The sequence below is a fragment of the Cervus canadensis genome, chromosome 30 (genome assembly GCF_019320065.1).
Source record: "Cervus canadensis isolate Bull #8, Minnesota chromosome 30, ASM1932006v1, whole genome shotgun sequence".
Lineage (NCBI taxonomy): Eukaryota > Metazoa > Chordata > Mammalia > Artiodactyla > Cervidae > Cervus > Cervus canadensis.
Genome location: NC_057415.1, coordinates 7,499,029 through 7,519,755, shown reverse-complemented (window position 1 = coordinate 7,519,755; position 20,727 = coordinate 7,499,029). Strand labels below are relative to the sequence as shown.

The 20,727-nt window shown below is 49.5% G+C and overlaps 1 protein-coding gene across 1 annotated transcript in view; it reads right to left on the bottom strand.

Annotated features, from left to right (window-relative positions):
- Positions 1 to 20,727, bottom strand: part of DPYSL2 (dihydropyrimidinase like 2) — a 79,752-nt gene that overhangs the window by 15,788 nt on the left and 43,237 nt on the right. Inside the window, exons 4-8 of the mRNA XM_043452896.1 lie at positions 20,285 to 20,449; positions 18,058 to 18,119; positions 17,049 to 17,129; positions 16,027 to 16,095; positions 9,917 to 10,037 (exon numbers count right to left, since the gene is read on the bottom strand). Coding sequence (XP_043308831.1) covers positions 9,917 to 10,037; positions 16,027 to 16,095; positions 17,049 to 17,129; positions 18,058 to 18,119; positions 20,285 to 20,449 — 498 coding nt within the window. The remainder of the gene's footprint in view (positions 1 to 9,916; positions 10,038 to 16,026; positions 16,096 to 17,048; positions 17,130 to 18,057; positions 18,120 to 20,284; positions 20,450 to 20,727) is intronic.

Below are 20,727 nucleotides of genomic sequence, written 5' to 3'. Positions count from 1 at the left end.
GACACGGCAACCCACTCCAGTATCCTTGCCTGGAAAATCCCATGGAGAGAGGATCCCGGCGGGCTACAGTCCGAAAGGTCGCAGAGAGTTGGACACGACTAAAGAGGCTGAGCACATACACACACATTCTCTTTCAGATTCTTTCCCCATAAAGGTCATTACAGAGTAGAGTCCCCTGTGCTGTAGAGGTCCTTGCTGATTATCTATTTCATAAACAGTGATGTGTATGCGTTAATCCCTGGCTTCCCTTGTGGCCCAGATGGTAAAGAACCTGCTTGCAACGCAAGGGACTCAGCTTCGATCCCTCAGTTGAGAAGGTCCCCTGGAGAAGGAAATGGCAACCCACTCCAGTATTCTGGCCTGGAGAATTCCATGGACAGAGGAGTCTGGCGGGCCACAGTCCATGAGGTCGCAGAGTAGTAGGACATGACTGAGTGAATAACACTTTCATTTCACTTTCATATGTTAATCCAAGCCTAAGTTGATTGCTTCCCCAGATCACTGCTCTACTAACTCAACCCACTCTCCCTTGGAGAACCCAAACATTCTACCTTCTATTCTGTTGATCCCCAAATCTGTTAACAATCTCCAGCTCAGATTGCATTCAAGCACCCAATCCCAAGCACCACCTAGACTCTTATTTTGGGGTGATCCAGGGTACCTCACACTTGACCTCACTGCTCACCAAACACACCCCCTGGCCTGCTCTCCCAATGTCTCCCAGTCCTTTACCCAGTGTCCAGCTATGATTAATAGGCCGAGACAGAAAGTTAGATATGACATCAGTGGGATGAAGTATTTCAGAGCACATATACAGCCCTCCACATCTGCCTGGACCCCTGAGTCACCATTCTCAGGGCCCCCAGATTCATAGCAGACTTTGTCAGAAGGAGAAGTAAAGGACTCACACAGTTACATTACTGAGATTTCAAGGTTTGCAGAAGTCTAGCTCAACTCAATATACTGTCAGGAAAGAATGTTGATTTCCTGGTGCTTAACTCATGTCCTCTTCTCTAGCCACTCATGGCCAAGCCAGAAAGTTGGAATCATTTATGACCATCGAAAGCCAATGCTGTAATGCCTTACACACATCCGTTCCTTTCCACTCTGCATGGTGGTGGTTTAGTCGCTAAGTCGGGTCGAACTCTTATGACCCCATGGACTGTAGCCTGCCAGGCTCCTCTGTCCAGGGGCTTCTCCAGGCAAGAATACTGGTGTGGGTTGCCATTTCCTTCTCTAGGGGATCTTCTTGACCCAGTAATCAAACCCATGTCTCCTGCATTGCAGGCAGATTATTTACTGACTAAGCTACAAGGGAAGCTACTCTGCATACCTTCCCTTAAATCAGGGCTGCATCATTTCTCCCCAGCTCACTCCAACAGAGGGCTTCCCAGGTGGCGCTAGCAGTAAAGAAACTGCCTGCCAATGCAGGAGACAAAAAAGATGCAGGTTCGATCCTTGGGTCAAGAAGATCCCCTGGAGGAGGAAATGGCAACCCACTCCAGTATCTGCCTGGAGAATCCCATGGACAGAAGAACCTGGTGGGCTACAGTCCATAGCGTCACAGAGAGTCAGACACAACTGAAGCGATTTAGCATGCAGCATGCACCCTCCAATAGAACCTCCCAGTCAGAGTTCGGATTGTTTTCTGCTTTCCCCACCTCCTTCCCTGCCTCTGCATCCATTCTCCACCGCACTTCCAGAGTGATCTTCCTAAAACATAATCTTCATGGGCCATTCTCTTACATAAAGACCTCTGAAGGTGTCCTTCTGCCTTCAAGGATAGAAATGAACTTCTCACTGAAGCATCTCATGCCTTCCTTACGCAGCCTTACAACAAAGCTGGTCTCTCTTTTAACACTGTCCAAAAACTCAATCCCAGCCTCCACTCCAATAATCCAATAAGCACCCAGTTTTAAATTTTTTTTATTTTTCACACAAATATCATATGATATCACTCATATCTAATGTTTTAAAAATGACACAAATGAAGCTATTTACAAGACAGACTCACAGATCTCAAAAACAAGTCGATGGTTACCAAAGGGGAAACATGTAGGGGGGAGAGGGATAAATTGGGAGACTGGGATTAACATGTATACTCTACTACATATAAAAATAGATAAGCAACAAGGATCTACTATATACCATGCGGAACTCTACTCAATATTCTATAATAACCTATATGGGAAAAGAATCTGAAAATGAATGAATGTGTATGTTTAACTGAATCACTTTGCTATACACCTAAAACTAACACAACACAGTAAATCAACTGTACACCAAGACATTATTTTTTTAAATAATAGATTTTTTTACTTTTCTACTTGATGGAGATACCCTGTGGAAAATGACTCTGTACTCAATAACTGTGTTGAACTGATTGAAGGGTGTGATGTTTTATGAAGTCAAGGGATCCGAGCTGGAATTTGACCTCAGACCAGCCCCACCACCAGCAGGAATGCACCTCTTCCACCTCCTCCCACTGTGGGGCTCCCGCACCCCCACAGTGGTCCTGCCAACCCGGCCCTTTTCTCCAAACCCAGCGCCCTCAAGGCCAAACACTTCTCAGTCTGGAATGCGTCTCCTTTCCTCTGCTGGGCCTTTCCCGAGGCCTTATCTCTTGATAACGCAGCACAACACCCACTCTGGGACAGTGGCTGCCTTGCGAGCTGGCTCTGGGAGCTGCCCCCATCCCTCCCACCCCCACCCCAGACTCAGGAATCTCACAAAGAACACTCTGTTCCTCTGGGGAGTGTTAGAGGCCCGGCAGGCAGCTCACTTGAGGAAGTCAGTGACAATCCCCAGGCAGGAAGGAGGGCCCCGGAACGTGGGGACAGCCTCACCCTAAAGGAAGCCCCCAGGAAGAGGGGGGCCAATGCTCAGAATCACCTGGAAGGTCCCCGGCATTCCTGACCTACTCAGAGCTTCCCAGGCAGGCAGGATGGAATCCAGGGAGCCGCAGGGCAGGTGCACAACCTGTTTCAGCTCATCCCAGAGCAGAAAAACCTGCATCCCGAGAAGGCCCTGGCCCCTAAGGGATGTGTGTGAAATGCAAGTGCCAAGCAGGCCCCCACAGCCCCGCAGGCCATGGTTTTTGGTTCACGCATCAGCAGAAGTGGCTGAGCTGAGGGTGGCCCTTCCAGCCCACCCAGGACTAGAGGTTCCACTGGCTCTTGTTGCTGCTCAGTTGCTCAGTCCTGTCTGACTCTTTGCGACCCCATGAACTGAAGCACGCCAGGCTCTTCTGTCCTTCACTATCTCCCAGAGTTTGCTGAAATTCATGTCCATCAAGTTGGTGATGCTATCTAACCATCTCTTCCTCTGTCACCCCCTTCTCTTATCTGAGCATAAAGGTGAGGTCTGGGTGAGGCCTTAGGAAAACAGAAGATCTGTAACCTTACAGGTTTCTGAGGACTTCCCTGGCAGTCCAGTGGCTAAGACTCTGCGCTTCCAATGCAGTGGGCCTGGGTTCAATCCTTGGTCAGGGAATTAGATCCCACACGCTGCAACTAAGAACTTGCATGCCTCAACTAAAAAAATCCCACATGCCACAATTTTAATTAATTTTTAAAATTCAGTTAAGATTAAAATTTTTAATTAATTTTAAAATTAAAATGTTTAATTAATTTAAAACTAAATTAAAATTAAAATTTTTAATTAATTTTAAAAAGAAAAAAAGGTTTCCTGGCTTTGTCGACCTGAAACTAATCAAGAGACAGAACTGCCTAGAGAAAAAGAGAGCTGCCGGTCTTTGGAAATCCTTGGACGAGCATCAGCGGTTTCCTGATCTTCCCGTAACTCACTATTGTTCATCCTCTCCTTGATCTGCACTTCAGTCCTGCCTTTGGAAACCTGAGGACCAGGAGGGGCCGGTTCCCGGAACGCATCCTGCAAGTGTGAGCGCCCTTGACCTCAGCCTTCATCTCACTCCACAAAACACAACTCAGGTGGGGATGCGGGAGCTGGTGAAGGAGCTGAGGCCCATCTTGTCTATGCACAGGCCACACAGCTCGACACAAGGGAATGAACTCGGCCTTCAGCTTCTGCAAAACCCAGAACTGGGTCGGAGTTTCAAGGCCATGGCTGACCAGATCTGCCTCCTTAGCCCGAGGCTGAGCCAGGACTCCTGGGCCAGGGCCAAGTGAAGATGGGGGACTTGGAGAAAGAGGAAGGCATCTCTGCAGCTCATTCCTGCTTTGCCCTGTTCAGGGATTCAGAAGTCCTTGCTGTTTTTGGGTTTTCTCCTCTTTAGCCCCCAAAGACAGGGCAGGAGCTACATCACCCTAGAGGAGGCCTCCACCTCTGCCCATTTTATGAACACTGTACCTGAGACAGCCACGGATGGACTTCCAGACCCCAGCCAGGCCACAGACACCAAGACACTGCATCCCGGAAATAATTACCACTAATAATAATAAACCACAAACTAGGCTTCACTGGCCTTTCTACACGCCTCCAAATACACTGCTGATGTTTTCTTGGCAGCAAGTTAGACCTTCATGCTTTTCTTCTCCGGGGAAAATCTAAACTGAAGGAGATGACCCCGGGCCAGCCTTTGGCAGGCTCCCTAGGATGGCCGGGAACAGGAGGGCTGGGGTGGTGTTTATTCACAACGGCCTGAGCGCATTCATGGAGAATAAAGGCAGGCTGGGGATCAGAGATGTTTGACAGCTCCCGCCCGGCTGGTTAGTCATTTCCCATGAACAAGAAGCAGGAGGACAAACCCAGAGAGAAACAATGGGAAAACGTATGTGTGTGTGTATTTCAAAACACATCCTTAAAAGCACAGTGAAAAATTATATAAACACTGGGAATTCCCTGGTGGGAATTCCCACACCAGTGATTAGGGCTTCACTCTTCCACTGCAGGGGACACAGGTTCCATCACTGGTCCAATAACTAAGATCCCTCAAGCCGCGCAGCACAGCCAAAAACAAACCAAAAAAAAAAAAAAAACCCAAAATACCAAAAAAAAAAACCCTACGCAAACATATACAAGCTCCAGGTGTTGGTGATGGACAGGGAAGCCTGGCATGCTCCAGTCCATGGGGTCGCAAAGAGTCGGACACGACTATGTGACTGGACTGAGCTGAAACATACACACACACCACTCTCTCTCTCCTCTCAGAGACCCCAGGCCAGAACCCCAGGCCCTGTGCACGGATAACCCTGTCAGATTCTGGTACCGAGAGTAATTCTAAAGGAACAGAATCTTAAAAGTTTTCTGGATGGGTTCTGGGGTTTCTGGAATTGGTTCTCTAACCTGATTTAAGGTACTAATGACCCCACTTCAGTACTTATAAGACAGCGCTGGCAATGCACAGGATGATGAGGCAAAAGAAATGCACAAAATACCACATCAAGTGCTTACAAGAGGCAAAGTTCTGGGTGACTGTATATTTGATACCTTAGAACGTTTTTGTCAACCTGAGTATGACAGTATTAGCTGGTTGTTCTTAATTACACTGGACAAAGTGAGGAAAGACAAGGATGACTCAGGGATTCACATTCCCAGCTCATAAAGAAAAAAAAAAAAATTCCCAGCTCAAGGGTCCCATAAATGAACCAAAAGTTTCTATATCTACCCCAAAAGAGATCCTCATATCCAGCAGCCTCAAAGCCAAACCGACCGAAAACTGAACCCAGGGTCTCACCCTACAAGTGGCTGAATTGAATTCCCAATTTGCAAGCATCTGCTATTGAGATGAGGGGGTTGATGGGGGAGGAATTCTGCCTCCAGACGACTTCCCATTGCAACATCAATGCTTTCCTGAATCTCCAACCAAGCAGCCTACCTGCAGACTTGCTTGCCAGTGCCCACAATGCATGAACCAATTCTTTAAAATCTGTGTGTGTGTGTGAGAGAGAGGGGGGTGGGGGAAGGGGAGAGATTCTGTTTCTCCAGAGCCCTGCCTAACACAAATTTTGGTGAGATTCATTCACAGCCCAACCAAATGAATGGTGAGATTCATTCACAGCCCAACCAAGATTACTAGGCTGTGCATTAACTTAACACAAAGGATTTGTCCCCAAGTTGGGATGGTCCTCGCAGAGCCCCTGACCATGTGCTTCTCATTACACCCCCGCCATTCCTACTGAACCTCAGGGCACAGGAAGTCTTGTCTCAAGTTTGGGTTGTGAACATTTCTGCATCTGGGTTTGGGGCTGGGGGAGGGATGTGGCTCAGATGAGGTCACTGGGCACGGCCCACGTGCCACCACTCACACACAGAAGGCATCGACACCATGTTCAAGCCCACACGTGGATAAAATGCAGTCGGAGGGAGCCCATGTGAGAGAAACCCCTACAATGGATTCTTCATGAAAAGAGAACCAGCCCAGAGTCTAGATCTAAGGGTTCTATTTCCTACAGGCTGGATGATCTGGGGCAAGATAGTCCATTTTCACATTTCGGTGTCCTTCTGTGACATCGGCCTTTGAAACTGACCAGGGTCTAAGCTCTTCGGAAGGGTGAAAACTGCCCAAGGTATTCTGGTGCTGGCTGTGTCTTCCTTCACTTCCTTGTTTGCAGACTGGGGTTGATGGGAGGCTGTCCTGCTGAATGACAGGATGGAGGAGACAACAGTGGCGACACTGGCTCTGTGGGAAGCCCGCATGACGCTGTGGCCGGTTAAAAGCCCCTGAAAACAGGCCTCACTCAGGCTCCATCTTGGGCTTCCCTGGTGGCTCAGATGGTAAAGAACCCACTTGCAATGCAGGAGACCTAGCATCAATCCCTGGGTCGGGAAGATTCCCTGAAGGAGGGCATGGCAACCCACTCCAGTATTCTTGCCTGGAGAATCCCAAGGACAGAGGAGCCTGGCGGGCTACAGTCCACGGGGTTGCAAAGAGTCAAACACGACTGAGTGACTAACACATGCTCACTCTTCAATCGTCACAGTATCAGGTACAGTTATCATAAAGTCCTTGTGGGCAGTATCTCATTTAGGCGTCACCCTTGCCTTAGGAGATTATCACTGTTACCATCCTCCCCATTTAGATCGGAAAAAGGGACCAAAGGATGGTAAGTTATCTGCCCAGCATCACAAGCTAATGCCTAGTGGAGCTGGGAGTTGTCTCAGGACAGGATGCTGATCCCAGAGCACTAACGTTCAAATGCGGCTTTATATTAATTTTCTTCTTGGTCACTGGGGAATCCTGGCTTCCACATTCTCCATGACTTTGCCAAGTGTCAGAGTCCAGTTTCAACCCAGTTTGTTAAGGAACTAAACACCAACAGATACCAAGGAGATAGCCACAGCATCTCCCATATTAAAACAATCTCAAAACAGGAAGGTGAGTCAGACATTAGTGGGGACCTTCATGGCGTGAGGTCAGATGCAGATGATCAAAGCCCAATTCCACATTTCAGCAGCTCTGAGCTCCAGTTTACTCAGCTGCAAAGTAAAGCAAGTATAGAAATTCCTGCCCCAGAGCCTCCCAAAGGAATTATGAAGTTCCCAGAAGATGGAAAGAGCCTACAAGCAGGCTACGATTTCTCCTTCTTGCTAATTAACACCAGGATGCACCAGACATTCTTTTCTGGTGGCTCAAGTTCATCTAAATCAAAGGATTTCAAGGTCTACGGGGCGAGAGCTGATGAATGCAAGAACCACCCTGGGAACCACAAGCAAGCACAGTTGGACTCACCCTGAAGGTTCTGAATGAAGAGACTGAAGTCCCTTCTTGGTGCTTAGACCCCAACACACAAGCAGGTTCCAGATCATAAGGAAAACACGGGGACATCCTGGGGCGCTGAATCACAGAGTATCAGAGGGGACCTGGACTCTAATAACACACTCCAGCTTCAAATGGAAGAGCTGAGACACAGAAAGGAGGAGCCGCAGCACTGCTAGCAAGCAGGGCAGGCCCCGAGCCCAGAGCTCTGCAGCCCCCAGAGCAGGACCAGGGCCACCAGCCCCAGAGCAGGACCAGGGCCACCTGCCCCAGACTGAGACACTTCCATCTTGCAATTCTGACAAGTGCGAGCTGGAATTGGAAAGCATGGCTGCAGTGTTCAAATTCTGATAAACTGAATGCTTAACTATATTGAAACTATATTAAAATGTTTGCTTAACTTTCTGTTTCTTATTTTCATCTGGGCAGGGTATGGTTACTAACAAGCTGTGCCCAGCTTCCCATTTTCAGACACAGTGCCAGCTGTCTCCCTTCTACATGGAAGCAGCAATACTGTGATTAGCGCTGGGTGCTGAGGCTGAATCCCACATTGCAGATGTGTGCCTGGGTGATAAAGGGCCCCAATGAGGGAGGGTCACCAGCAGTAATCATCCACATCTCCTAGAAACATAATTCAAAGCCAATTCTAAGTAAGTGAACAGGGGTGGTGATAGTTTAGTCACTAAGTCATGTCCGACTCTGTAAACCCAGGGACTGTAGCCCACCAGGCTCTTCTGTCCATGGGATTTCCTAGGAAAGAATACTGGAGTGGGTCGCTAGTTCCTTCTCCAGGAAATCTTCCCCACCCAAGGATCAAAACAGGGTCTCCTGTATTGCAGGTGGTCTCCTGCATTGCAGGCAGATACTTTACCAACTCAGCCACCAGAGAATGTTCCATTGCAAAAAGGCAGTTCCTTCTTGCTGCCAGGAGAGGGCAGGTTTCTGAAACACTGGTAAATGCAGCAACCATTTCAAGCAGAGTCTGAGGACTGAGACCCCAAGGGCGCTCCAGAGGACAGGGGCCAGGAATTCATTGCTAGGGCCATCTAGAAGCCATCAGCTCCTGGGACAAGCTGACTCAGTGGTCATTGAGCAATCTGTTCTAAGTCTTGCACCAACTCACCCACCAGTGAAAAAAAAAAAAAATCCTCCTGATCCATGTGGATCACATCCCACTGAGAACCAGAGAACAAAGCAGAGAGGTCAGAGGGCTCCCTTGCTAATGGAGAAAAAAAAGATACATGAAGAGAGATAACAAAGTCAAAAAAGAATGAGACAGAGAGACAGAGAGACCAAGAAAGTAATGCAGAGACCAGAAGAGAGCCAGAAGTCAAGAGAGAGAGAGAAATGGAGACAGAGATGGAGAAATGCAGAGACAATAGGGTTGGGAAATATAATGGAGGGAGAGAAGGAAGAAAGGAGAGAGGGAGGGAAGATCCTTCTATGATACTCTTGTCCAGATCCAGCCAAGATCCACCTCAAGTCCACTAAACAGCATCAGTCTCCCTTTCTGTATACTGAGCTACACTCCCAAGCAGAGACCATGGTGGTGTGATTACCCGAACTCATAGTCAAGGTAGCTACACTAGGGCTGTGTTGCATTCATAATGGATAAGGTGATCAGGGCACATCCCCTGGAACGGTACTTAGTAGATTAGTTTCCAAGAACCTTCCCGCTGGAAATAAGAGCCAGCCTCAGCCCAGAATATATCACCACCATCTACAGGGCGCCACTGGGGCACCAGAACAGGATATGATGGTGGGGTGTGGGGAGGGGAGCCGGGGGGCGGGGCAGAGCCACGCCCCCACAAGCCTCTCTTACACAGGCCAGCGGAAATCACTCCCAGCCACAGAGCGGAAGCGCACTTTGCAATGGAAGGTTCCCCAGGATTCTGCGGCAGATGGGAGCTGACGTCATCTGTGTATGTGCCTGGTTTATTTAGACTGCATCAAATTAAATCCAACTCTTCTACAGAAGTGCGAGCAGGAGGCAAAGCGTGTGGCCCACCCACCCTGCGCTGTGCATAGCTTTAAATAGATACCAACACGGTTGCAGCCCCGGAACAGAGCGAGAAACAGGAGCTGCCCGCCGCACCCAGATGTAATTAGGTTAATGCTGCAAAGTGATGAGAGCGCTGCGACCCACTTGGCAGCAGGAGCTGGAAAAGCAGCCCTTGCCCCCACCTACGACCCCTCCAGAACCTGCGCTTGCACAGTGAGACCGCGGGCAACACTTACCCTTTTTCCGGGCCTGGGCGATGACTTCCGCTGCGCTCTTGCTCATCACCTTGGTGATGTACAGGGGGCAGTTGGTCTGGTTGGCGATGGTGATGGAACGGTTCACGGCTTCAGCCTCGACCTGCAGAAGAGCATCCCAGTGTGAGAACTGTGTCCACTGTTCTGTGAGTTCCCTGAGCTCATGGCTGCCCTCCACCCACAGGGAGGGGCTACAGTGAACCAGAAACCAATGTGTGCCCAGGGCTCTACCCACCAGCGGCACAGAGGGCAAGGGTAGTGACTTGCCCAGCTGACCCTTGTGGATGGTTCTAGGTGTGATAAGCAGCCACCTGGAGTCTGTAAAGGAATGCATTTTCTCATGAGCCTCAGGCCCTTCCACCATATCCAAAGGGTCAGTAGCTCTGGGGGTGGGATCCAGAAGGGTGGGTCTTACCAACTCTAGGTGATTTTTATGCTTGCTAATGTTTGAGAGCCACCATGCCTGGAAACCAATGGCTCCCAGTTTGGTGCATTCACTCCAAGCGTGTGGTCTCTCCAGTCAAGATATCCACTGATGGAATTTTTGTGCTGGGCTTCAGTCCCATGCTCAAAAATGAAGTCAGCCTCACCCAAAGAACAATGCAATCTCACAGTGCTCTGGGAACAGGGGCAGGCAGATCTGTGTAAACCAAAGGCCCCTCTGTATGGGCAAACCCATCATCACCAGCCATAGACTGGTACTCCCTTCCACACGAGATGGGAGGGCTGCTCTAACCAATAACCTGATTCTTTAAACCTGATGCTTCAGTGAATGATGGTCCAAAGACCCCAAGGGATGGGGCTTCCCTGGTGGCTCAAACAATAAAGAATCCGCCTGCAATGCGGGAGACCTGGGTTTGATCCCCGAGTTGGGAAGATCCCCTGGACAAGGGATAGGATACCCACTCCAATATTCTGGCCTGGAGAATTCCATAGACAGAAAAGCCTTGCAGGCTACAGTTCATGGGATCACAAAGAGTTGGACATGACTGAGTGACTTTCACTTCCACTTGTTCACTGAAAGTGAATGATATTCCAAAGACCCCAAGGGATTACCGCTAACACCTGAACAGGTAAGACGAGTTCTTAGGTCATTGTATCGTACAGAGGAATCAGCAGTACCGAGGAATCAGTGGGCAGCTGAAGGAACAAATGCAATAATGAGACAGAGGACCTCAGAAAGCTTCTTGCTCCCTCCCAAATTCTGGCAAAAGGCTGACTTCCACTAACTCTTCCAGGCGAGGGGCTGGGTCTTCCTTGAATTTTTTGATTCCTCTAGGCAGTTCCCAGGGTAGCTCCTGGTACCCAGCAGGTGCTCAAAAATGTTCACTGAGCAAGTAAGTGACTTCATTTCAGGTTAATGGTTAAAGCTAGGCTGGTTCCATAAAGAGCTGCCACTTTTCATAAGACGTGACCAGCTCCAGACTGAATCATCTTAGCTAACCAATCTCTATGGGAGCTCAGCCAAGAACTGAAGTTCTGTAAACTGCGCTAACGGGTGATCTAATTTAATATAAGAGGACAGCATCCTTCATACTTGGTCTCTTGGGCTTCAACTATGTGAAGAGAGATGTCTAGAGACCCACAGGCAAACCAAACAGCCCTTGAAAAAGCTCATTAAACATCCAAGTGTTTTTAATTCCTGGCATAGCTGAATGATCACCCTCCCCTCTCCGTGGCTCCAGTTACAACAGAAGGGCCTCGGGCCGGGCAGCATGAAGGAGGGACGTCTTGCATCTCTGCGGTCACCTCAAAAAGTACACAGGGGATGTGCAAACAGGACTCCACTAGAATCCGCATGCTTTCCAGGGGTGCAGGTGACTGCCTGAATTCATGGTCCCTATCTTATAAGACTCTTCTGAAAGCAAACAGAGGCACCATTCATAACTGCCTGGGGCAATGGGTGTGGACCAGGACTGCCTGGGGTGAACCAGAACTCACAGTCAGGCTCATCAGGGAATAAATGGAGCAGAAGTACCAGTTCCAGGGGGCCGCTCCCCAAAAGGAGTGGTTTCTGTTAAGACTGGTTTGGTGGGAGAATCTGGGTCCCAAAGCCCTGTCTGGATTGGCTCATCTACTGAGTTCTGACCCCTCCCCTTCCCCAGCTGGGCAGTAAGGTCATGTCGTGGAGAGAAAAGGTCATGTAAACCCCACCTCTCCAAGTTTCACCCAGAACCATGGAAGGATTCATGCATACCCTTCTGCAGGTACATATTGTGACCCCATGGACTGTACCCACCAGGCTCCTCTGTCCATGGGATTCTTCAGGCAAGAATACTGGAGTGGGTTGCCATTTCCTTCTCCAGGGGATCTTCCTGACCCAGGGATAAAACCTGGCTCTCCTGCATTGCAGGCAGATTTTTTACCAACTGAGCTACAAGGGAAGCCCAGTACACATGTATGCCTCTGCTAGAAAACATACATTGTCTCAGGCACACTGAAATCTGGCTTCAGTATTATGACAACAGTGTTATGTTTAAAAATAAAACTTTGTCTTTGTTTCTTTATAGAGCTGCCAGGGATTTAAGTGGTCACCTGAGCCATGCTTTCTGCTTTTAAAGATGAGCCACCCCAAGTTATGACCATATCCCGGTCATCCCATGCCAGCTAGGAGTTTTCCTTCTCCATCAAAAATTCTGTCACCTTCACCTCTGGGTCCCCACTCTCCACCCAGACAACAGGCTGTGTGTGTGTGTGTGTGTGCGCGCGCATACATGCACGCTTTGTTTTGTTTTTACTTTTGGCCACACAGCGTGGCTTGAAGGATATCAGTTCCCCAACCAGTGACTGAACCTGGGCCACGGCAGTGAAAGCCCAGAATTCTAACCACGAGGCCAACAGGGAACTCCCCCGACACCAGTCTTACATCTCTTACTGGCTCAGAACCCCATCACATGTCGCCCCATCTACTTACTCTGCATCTCCCCCTTTCTCCACCCCCCACCCCCCAGCTCATCCAAAATTCCCTTCACAAAGGACCACTTTCTCATCCATCTCGACACCCCCTACAGGCTGAGCAGTGCCTCCATCAAAATAAGCTCTTGGGTACAATTGATGGACAGGAGGTTTCTATTAATAGATTTCTGCATCCCTATTTGTCTCCCTTTCAATCTTCTCTGCTGAAAACTGGGGGAAATCCTACCAGCCATCTCACTCGGTGAGTTGGAAAGAGCAGCAGAAAGAAGAGCATGTTTTGCGTGGTTCAAGTCAAGTTCAAGTTAACCATGAGGACGCTGTCAATGGATCATGAAACCAGGAAGGAATTATGTTATTAACTGTGTTTTTTGCACTGGCAGCATCTCTCTAACTTCATACTAAAGCTCAGTTCCCTCAATATGCCGCCGTGTTTTATTCTCTTTATTGCTTATATACAGCATGTGAAAAATAAAAGTGTTAGTCGCTCAGTCGTGTCCAACTCTTTATGACCCCATGGACTATACAGCCCGCCAGGCTCTTCTGTCCATAGAATTCTCCAGGCAAGAATACTGGAGAGAGTAGCCATTCCCCTTCTCCAAAGGATCTTCCTGACCCAGTGATCGAAACTGTGTCTCCTGAATTGCAGGCCCAGCAATCAAACCTGGGCCTCTGTTACCATCTGAGTCACCTGGGAGGCCCTACATAGAATATAACACACTGTTGTTAACAGATCCCTACCACTGAACTGAAAAGCCATCCCCGGGAGCCAAAGGAGAAGGTGCCAGCTGGCGCCTGGCGGCTCACATGGCTGTCCTAAGGATGCATCTGCGCAGAAGCACCGCAGACTGTGCCTGGCCTCGAGTCAGTGCCTCTGAATCAGCTCAGCAGCAGGTGCCCCTGGAAAGCAGACAGTCCCAAAAGCAGCCTCTTGTGGGACCACAGGACCCCCCCTCAAGGAGCCAGGACCTCCCCATATTGGAATGCTGCTGGGGCTGCCAGCTCCCAAAGGAGGATTCTAGGGGTCCCAACACAGCAGCGGCTGCAAAAGAAATATCCCATGCCTCAGGGTGGAAAAACAGGTGACGTTTGTGGTCATAATGGCAACCAGGCCCCCTCTTCTCTGAAAGCTGTGGCCTGTTCAGTAAACCCAGGGAGGACTCGCTTTCTGATGGGGGTGTGCTGGGACCTGGGGAGGCATTGCAGATGGTGGGAAAGCAAGACGGGAAGCAAGCCCCCAGGAAGGCTCTGAAATGGAAACCAGCAGGCGGCTCTCACTAGGAGCCCTGGGCCACAGGAGGAGAGACGTTTACTCTCGGAAGACAACATCCTCTTCCCCTTCTCTCCTGGACGGTTGGGACTGGAGGGGAGGGGCTCCCAGCCAGGCTCCTGGATAAAGGTGAAGAGTAAACATTCTAATGGAGCCCAGCCCCAGGTGTCATCGCCTGCTCACACAGGCCAGTGGCTTCCCATGGAGCTTGGGCTCCCGGCTGTGTATCTGTGTGTACACTGAGGGTGGTCAGGGGGGCAGGCAGGAACTGCACTTGCTAGCTCTCTGATGCTGAACTTCACACCCCTGTGATTTCTTTACACAAGAGACCCAGGTGACAAAGGTTTTGCCTCCAGGCAGCACCACACACAGGCAAGCAGAATGGAACGGGTCCCCTGGACACAGCTATCCTTTCATCTGAAGGAAATGTCCCGAGTCTCAGATGGTAGTGAAGGTGCCCTGGTGTGCCTGTGTCTATGTATGCACATGTGTGCAATTATGTGTGTCTGTGACTCTGTGTGTGTGTCTATGTGTGGGTATCTGTAACATTTGTATCTCTGTGTCTGCGACTCTTGTTTCTGTGACTGTATGTGTATATGTCTGTGTGTCTGTGTATGTATATGGATGTAACTGTGTCTGTGACTCTATGAGTCTCTGTGCATATGTCTGTGTGTCTGTGATGCTCTGTGTATGTGTGTATATATCTCTGTATGTGTGTACGTGTGCACATATGTGGTAAGAAGAGCAGAACAAGGAAATTAAGCCCTCAGTGTGTGCAAACATTCCAAGTGATTTCCGCTTTTGCTTTTTTCTGCCTCTTTCCTATATTCTTTCTCCTTTTTCAGCCTCATCTCTCCCCACAAAGCCTGGAGAAAAGCCTGATGAGACGAGGCACTTCTCCTCACCCCAGGCAGCCTGTTGATGGCACCTTCAACGCCACATGCTCAGAACCCATTTTCTTCTAGGCAGAGCAGAGCCCCTGCACCCACAGGTCCTAACCCAAGTGGGTTAGGGAGGGGCTCCCCAGACTCAGTGGGGATGCTGTGACTTGGGGGCCCTGGTCCCATCCATACCCCTCTGACCCAGCATCTTCCACCACCTGTTTCTGGGAGGAAAAATCCTAATTTTAAGTCGTCATCCACATGGCAATTTTATCTGCCTTCTCTGCCTGTCCCTTTTTCCAGGACAGAGTCTCTTCACTTCCATCAGACTCCCCAGCAACCTCTTTGCTCAGAGCCACCAGGAACCCCAAAGCCTGACCTTGAGGCTTTCCTCAAAGAGCTAGCTCCTAAAAAATATTGAGGCCACAGATTCTCATTTAGAAAAACAGACTCTTCTGTCACGTAAGATGTGAGCCCTCCTTCTCACTCACAAGCTTCACCATCCAAAGCAGTGACTCTCAACTCTGGGCCAGCAAGAACCCTGCTCTGCACTCTCCTCCCTCGACTGTGAAAGATTCGGTCTACCACACTCTGCTGATTGCGCTATACTCCATGTAGACTTATCATGGAAACACTTACAATCTCCCTTCTGCCTTCTAGATACTTACAGGAACTTTTATGGCAGGATGTTGGAGGCCCTGGGTTATGAACCACAAAACCCCTATTGCTGGATGCTAACAAATGCTGTTTGTGTTTGTCTACCCAAGGAAGGGTTTGGAGAATAAGAGCCAGAAAAGGAGTCTTTAGGTTAAACAAGCCACACTGCTTTACCCCACAGCACATTCTAATACTCCACTTTGCCTGTGTAGACACTTCTCAGTGGCCGACTGTGACTTCTCCAGGGACCAGAATCAGCATCCGAGGGAAAAAAACCAACATTCTCAACAGGCAGGAAGTGGGTGCTTTGTGGCTCTGGCGGCGCCCGCCCCAGAACACGGATTCATCCCCTCCATTCAGCAGGCACTCACCTCCTCAGGCCGGCTCAGTACATGTCCCTCAGGGCCCGTGATGCCCAGATCCAGGATCCTCTGCTGCTCCTGCAATGTTTAAAGAAAACCAGGCTGTCAACCCTGTCCATCCGAAAGGAAATCAACTCTGAATATTCATTGGAAGGACTGATGCTGAGGCTGAAGCTCCAATACTCTGGCCACCTGATATGAAGAGTCGACTTCATTAAAAAAGACCCTGATGCTGGGAAAGATTGAAGGCAGGAGAAGAGGATGACAGAGGATGAGATGGTTGCACGTCATCACCAACTCAATGGACAGCAAACTCTGAGAGATGGTGAAGGACAGGGAAGCCTGGCATGCTGCAGTCCACGGGGTCACAAAGAGCTGGACACGAACTGAACAATAACAAGGCTGTCGGGGGGAACCGGATCCCACATGAGCCTGATTGCCAAGAGCTGGGTAAAAGTCACTCCGATGAGACATCAAAATGGAACTGCTGGGACTTTCCTTCTGGTTCAGTGGTTACGACTCCCCACTTCCAATTCAGGGGGTACGGGTTTGACCCCTGATCGGGCAACTAAGATCCCACATGCCATGCAGCATGACCAAAAATTAAATTAAAGTGGCACTTTTGACCCTCATCCCAAGACCCCACAAAAGAGGGCTTGGTACCCCGTCCCCGGTGCTGCCTAAGTTATGACAGATCAGTTACAGCCTCCCCAACAGTACAGCTATCCCCTAGGATGCTAAAAGCCAACACATCCCAGTCCTGGGCTTCAGTGTGACATATCTATATGCGGGTGTCCACATCCGCCTCACCGCAGGCAGCCACATCACAGCGCTGAGAGAAAGGACTTCTCTATGGAAAGGCTGTTCGTCCTGAGAACACATCAAGGGGCGCGTGTGTCTCCGATCTTCATGCTGCCCTAAGACTGTTGCCACAGTCCCCCCCGGAGGTGAGCTACGGCAGCCCCTCCACTCCCTCGAGCCCACGTCTCGCCCAGGGGGTCCCGTGGCGGTGACAACGCGGAAGCACGCACCTCTGCGATGATGTCGCCGTTTTCCGCGTGGACCTGGGCAATCGCTCCAATATCCCGGATCACGCTCAGGACTTCATAGATCTGAGAGAGGGAGGGCGTGGGATCAGAGACAGGGACGTCAGTGTTCCTGGTCACAAGTACCACCACCCCCCTGACAACCGCCAGGACTAGCACCAGGACCCCTCGATGCTTCTATGAAGGCCAGCTTTTCTGACACGCCCGAGGGCAGTGTTTCTGGTCACACGTAGCAGAGAAGGACCTCTCAGTAGTTAACAGATAATCTACAGAGGCAGTGTAACCTACACAGGCTTGGATGCGGAGAAGCTGGTGGGTGGCACCCGCTCTGCACCAGGTCTGCTGAGGGGGGTCTGAGAACCCCTCTCAGTTATACTTGCCCAGCCAGGTGCCCGATTCCAGAGCCTGGGAACACCAGTCCCGGGGGGCCAGGGCTCGGGCTTCACACCATCCCCTGAAGGGAGTGACATAAGGGACTTCATCCACCAACCATTCCCGTAAGCATACACAGAGGCAGCTGTGGAGACAGCAGCAGTCCACGCTGAGTTTATTTTTGTGTGTGGTGTCAGGGCATGCTCCCACTGCATTCTTTTACATGTAGCTGTCCAGTTTTCCCAGCACCATTTGTGGAAGAGACTGTCTTCTCTCCACTGTATATTCTTGCCTCCTTTGCCATAGATTAGGTGACCACAGGTGCATGGGTTTATCTTGCTCCATTGATCTATATTTCTGTTTTTCTGCCAGTACCATACTGCCAGGGGTAAAACAGATAGCTAGTGGGAAGGTGCGATAGAGCCCAGAAGTTCAGTTCAGTGCTCTGTGATGACCTAGAGGGCTGGGATGGGGGTCCAAGAGAGAGGGGATATATGTGCACATATAGCTGATTCATTTGACTAACACAACATTAGAAAGCAACTATTTGCCAAAAACAGAAAAGGCAACAGCACTGGCCCAAATGTACCAAACGCCAGTAAGAAAAGCCGGCTTTTCTTACCTGGGAATCCGTGAGCTGGAAGCGATCTTTGAAAGCCATGTACACGAGGAAGGAATTCACCCCTAGAGGACAGACAAAGCATAGAGCTGGAGACATGACTCACAGATAAACCAAATCATCTGGGGAATAAGGAAGTCATAATATGCATATGTGTGTGGAGAGAGAAACTCAGAAGGAGGAAGAAAGGAAGAGATAAAGAGAGACAGAGATAAAGACAGAGGCAGAAAGATAAGGCAAATAAATGTGATAAAACACAACTGGAAAATCTGGTACTAGAGTGCCATAAGGGTTCTTTTTAATATTTTTACAGTTTTCTCTAAAACTATATCAAAATTTTAAATTGCCAGTATTTGCACACCCATTTTCACAGCAGCATTGTTCAAAATAGCCAAAAGGTAAAAGCAAAATAAGTGTCCATGGATGAAGGGCTAAACAAAATGTCCATCCATACAATGGAATATTATTCAGCCTTAAAATGAAGGGAATTCGAACACAGGATGTTAGAATCTAACATGGATGAGCCTTGAGGACATTCTGCTAAGTGAAATAAGTCAGTCACAAAAGGACAAACACTGTAGGATTCCACCTACATGCCAAATTCAGAGGGACAACAAGTAGAATGGGGGTTGGGGGAAGGGAAAGGTATGGTTTAACGGAGACAGAGTTTTAGTTTGGAAAGATGAAAGAAAGGTCTGGAGATGGACGGTGGTGATGGCCGCACAACAGTGGGAATGTCCTCAGTGTCACTGAGCTGTACATTTAAAATGACTAAGACAGCAAATTTCACATTATGCTGTATTCTACCATAATTAAAAGTTAAACATTAAAAAGAAATTTGCTCCTAACTGTTGTGACTCTAACAAGAAAGTGAATTCAAAGATCTGTAATAAATGTCTTTTCTCCGGTAAACGGACTGCCTTCTATGCTGATTTTTCAGAAATGTCTGTGGGTGCAACAGCAGATGTCACAGTTCTCACCCTCGCATTTTAGAGTTCTTGCTTCCAAAAGCAGCAGACCAAACATCCCTGCTCAACATCCATCACAAGGGTAAACAACTGTACTGACAACCTGCTAGCCTTAGAGCTTAATTCAAGCCACAGGGGGTGCTGGAAGCTGCCTGTGTTCAATGCCTTGGGACACTTTGGCCCTTCTCTCCTGCTAGGCAACAGTTGCTATGGGAACCCTCCAGGCTGATGTGGAGTAAACTCATTATTAGCATTTAATCCATTTGAGTCTCAGCATTTGCAAAAGTGAGAAAGGTCAAGGATTACCTAGTTTCTTTCATGTGGGACCTCCATGTGGGAATGAATCTTAGGGTATCTAATCCAATATCCTCATGTGAGACTTTTTGTTAAACTGAGACTCATCAAGTTTAAGTGATTTGGCCAAGGTCACACAGCTAGTTTGTGGAAGAGAAGAGAAATAAGCCCCAGACTACAGATTATCATGCTAAGCTTTTCCCACCGTATCTATAGATATCTACCACATCCATGCCTAGATTTTACTCTCAGCTCATGGTATTTCTGAGTCTAGAAGTTCCAGAGCCATAGAGCATAGATGTTTCCTTGATGATTTGGATCCAAAGAGGTCAACATGTGACCCCATGTGATCTCCAGTCTACAGCCAAGGTCAAGAAGACCCCCAAAGATGATGTTGTCTGATAACATCACCCAAGCCCCTAAGGTTTCTGTGGATAAGAGGGACCCAGAGGCACCTGGAGGTGATTAAGATCCCCCCAACATCCCTGGGAATCTTTCAGAACCCAGTCCTTAGAAGCTGGCTCCCCCAGATAGTCCTATGGAACAAGAAAAAGACACCTCGTGTGGTTCCAGAGCCTCACCACCCTGAAATCTACCCTGGTTCTCCTGGGTTTGCAAACAGAGGCTGCCAAAGTCCTGGACTCAGGGTCCCGGGCTCTCCTCTAAGATTACCCAGAGTCCTCCCTGGGAGGTGCACTCTTCTCCTTTAAGAGCAAATCCCTCTGTCACCCTCAGCTCCCCAGCCCGGCTGGCACGCACACGCAGTGTGCTTACACCAATAAGCTGTGACCACTGTCTGACCACGGCCAGGCCCAGCACGAGTTGCAGGCCACGCCCTCCCTCCCGGCACTCAGGCAGGCGCAGCCGGCCCCTCGGAGCACCATCCACACAGCTTTTGCTCAGAGCTGGGGCAGCTCGTGGTCTGCGACGGAAACACCGCCAGGGAGCGCCGGGTGGGCGCGACCTACCATGGTCCTTCACCAGGGCCTCCATCTCCTCCTGCACGCCCTTGTGCCATTCGGTGATGTCCACGTGCAGAGAGTAGTCGCAGCAGGACTTGCTGTCGGCCCATTCCCGCCACTGGTCGAAGGCGGCCAGCAGGCTCGTCCCAGGCTCAGGAACCACGTGGTCAACTAGAAAGAAAGAGAAGTGTCGTCGTCACCAACAGGAGCTTCCAGGTGTGCAAGCCAGAAGTTGTTTCCCCATTTCAACCCTGAACAAGGGCTCAAAATTAAGATGGAACTCCACCACCAGGTTCTAAGAATCCACTTAACCAGGAGACTACCCAACAAGGAGAAAGCAGAAACTTGGCGTGGCCTGACTGCTCCAGTGAAACCATGCATGACCTGCCCAGATCTGATTTCCCGGCACAAAACTCCTGAAAGCACAGACCTCGGGCACATTTCACGGA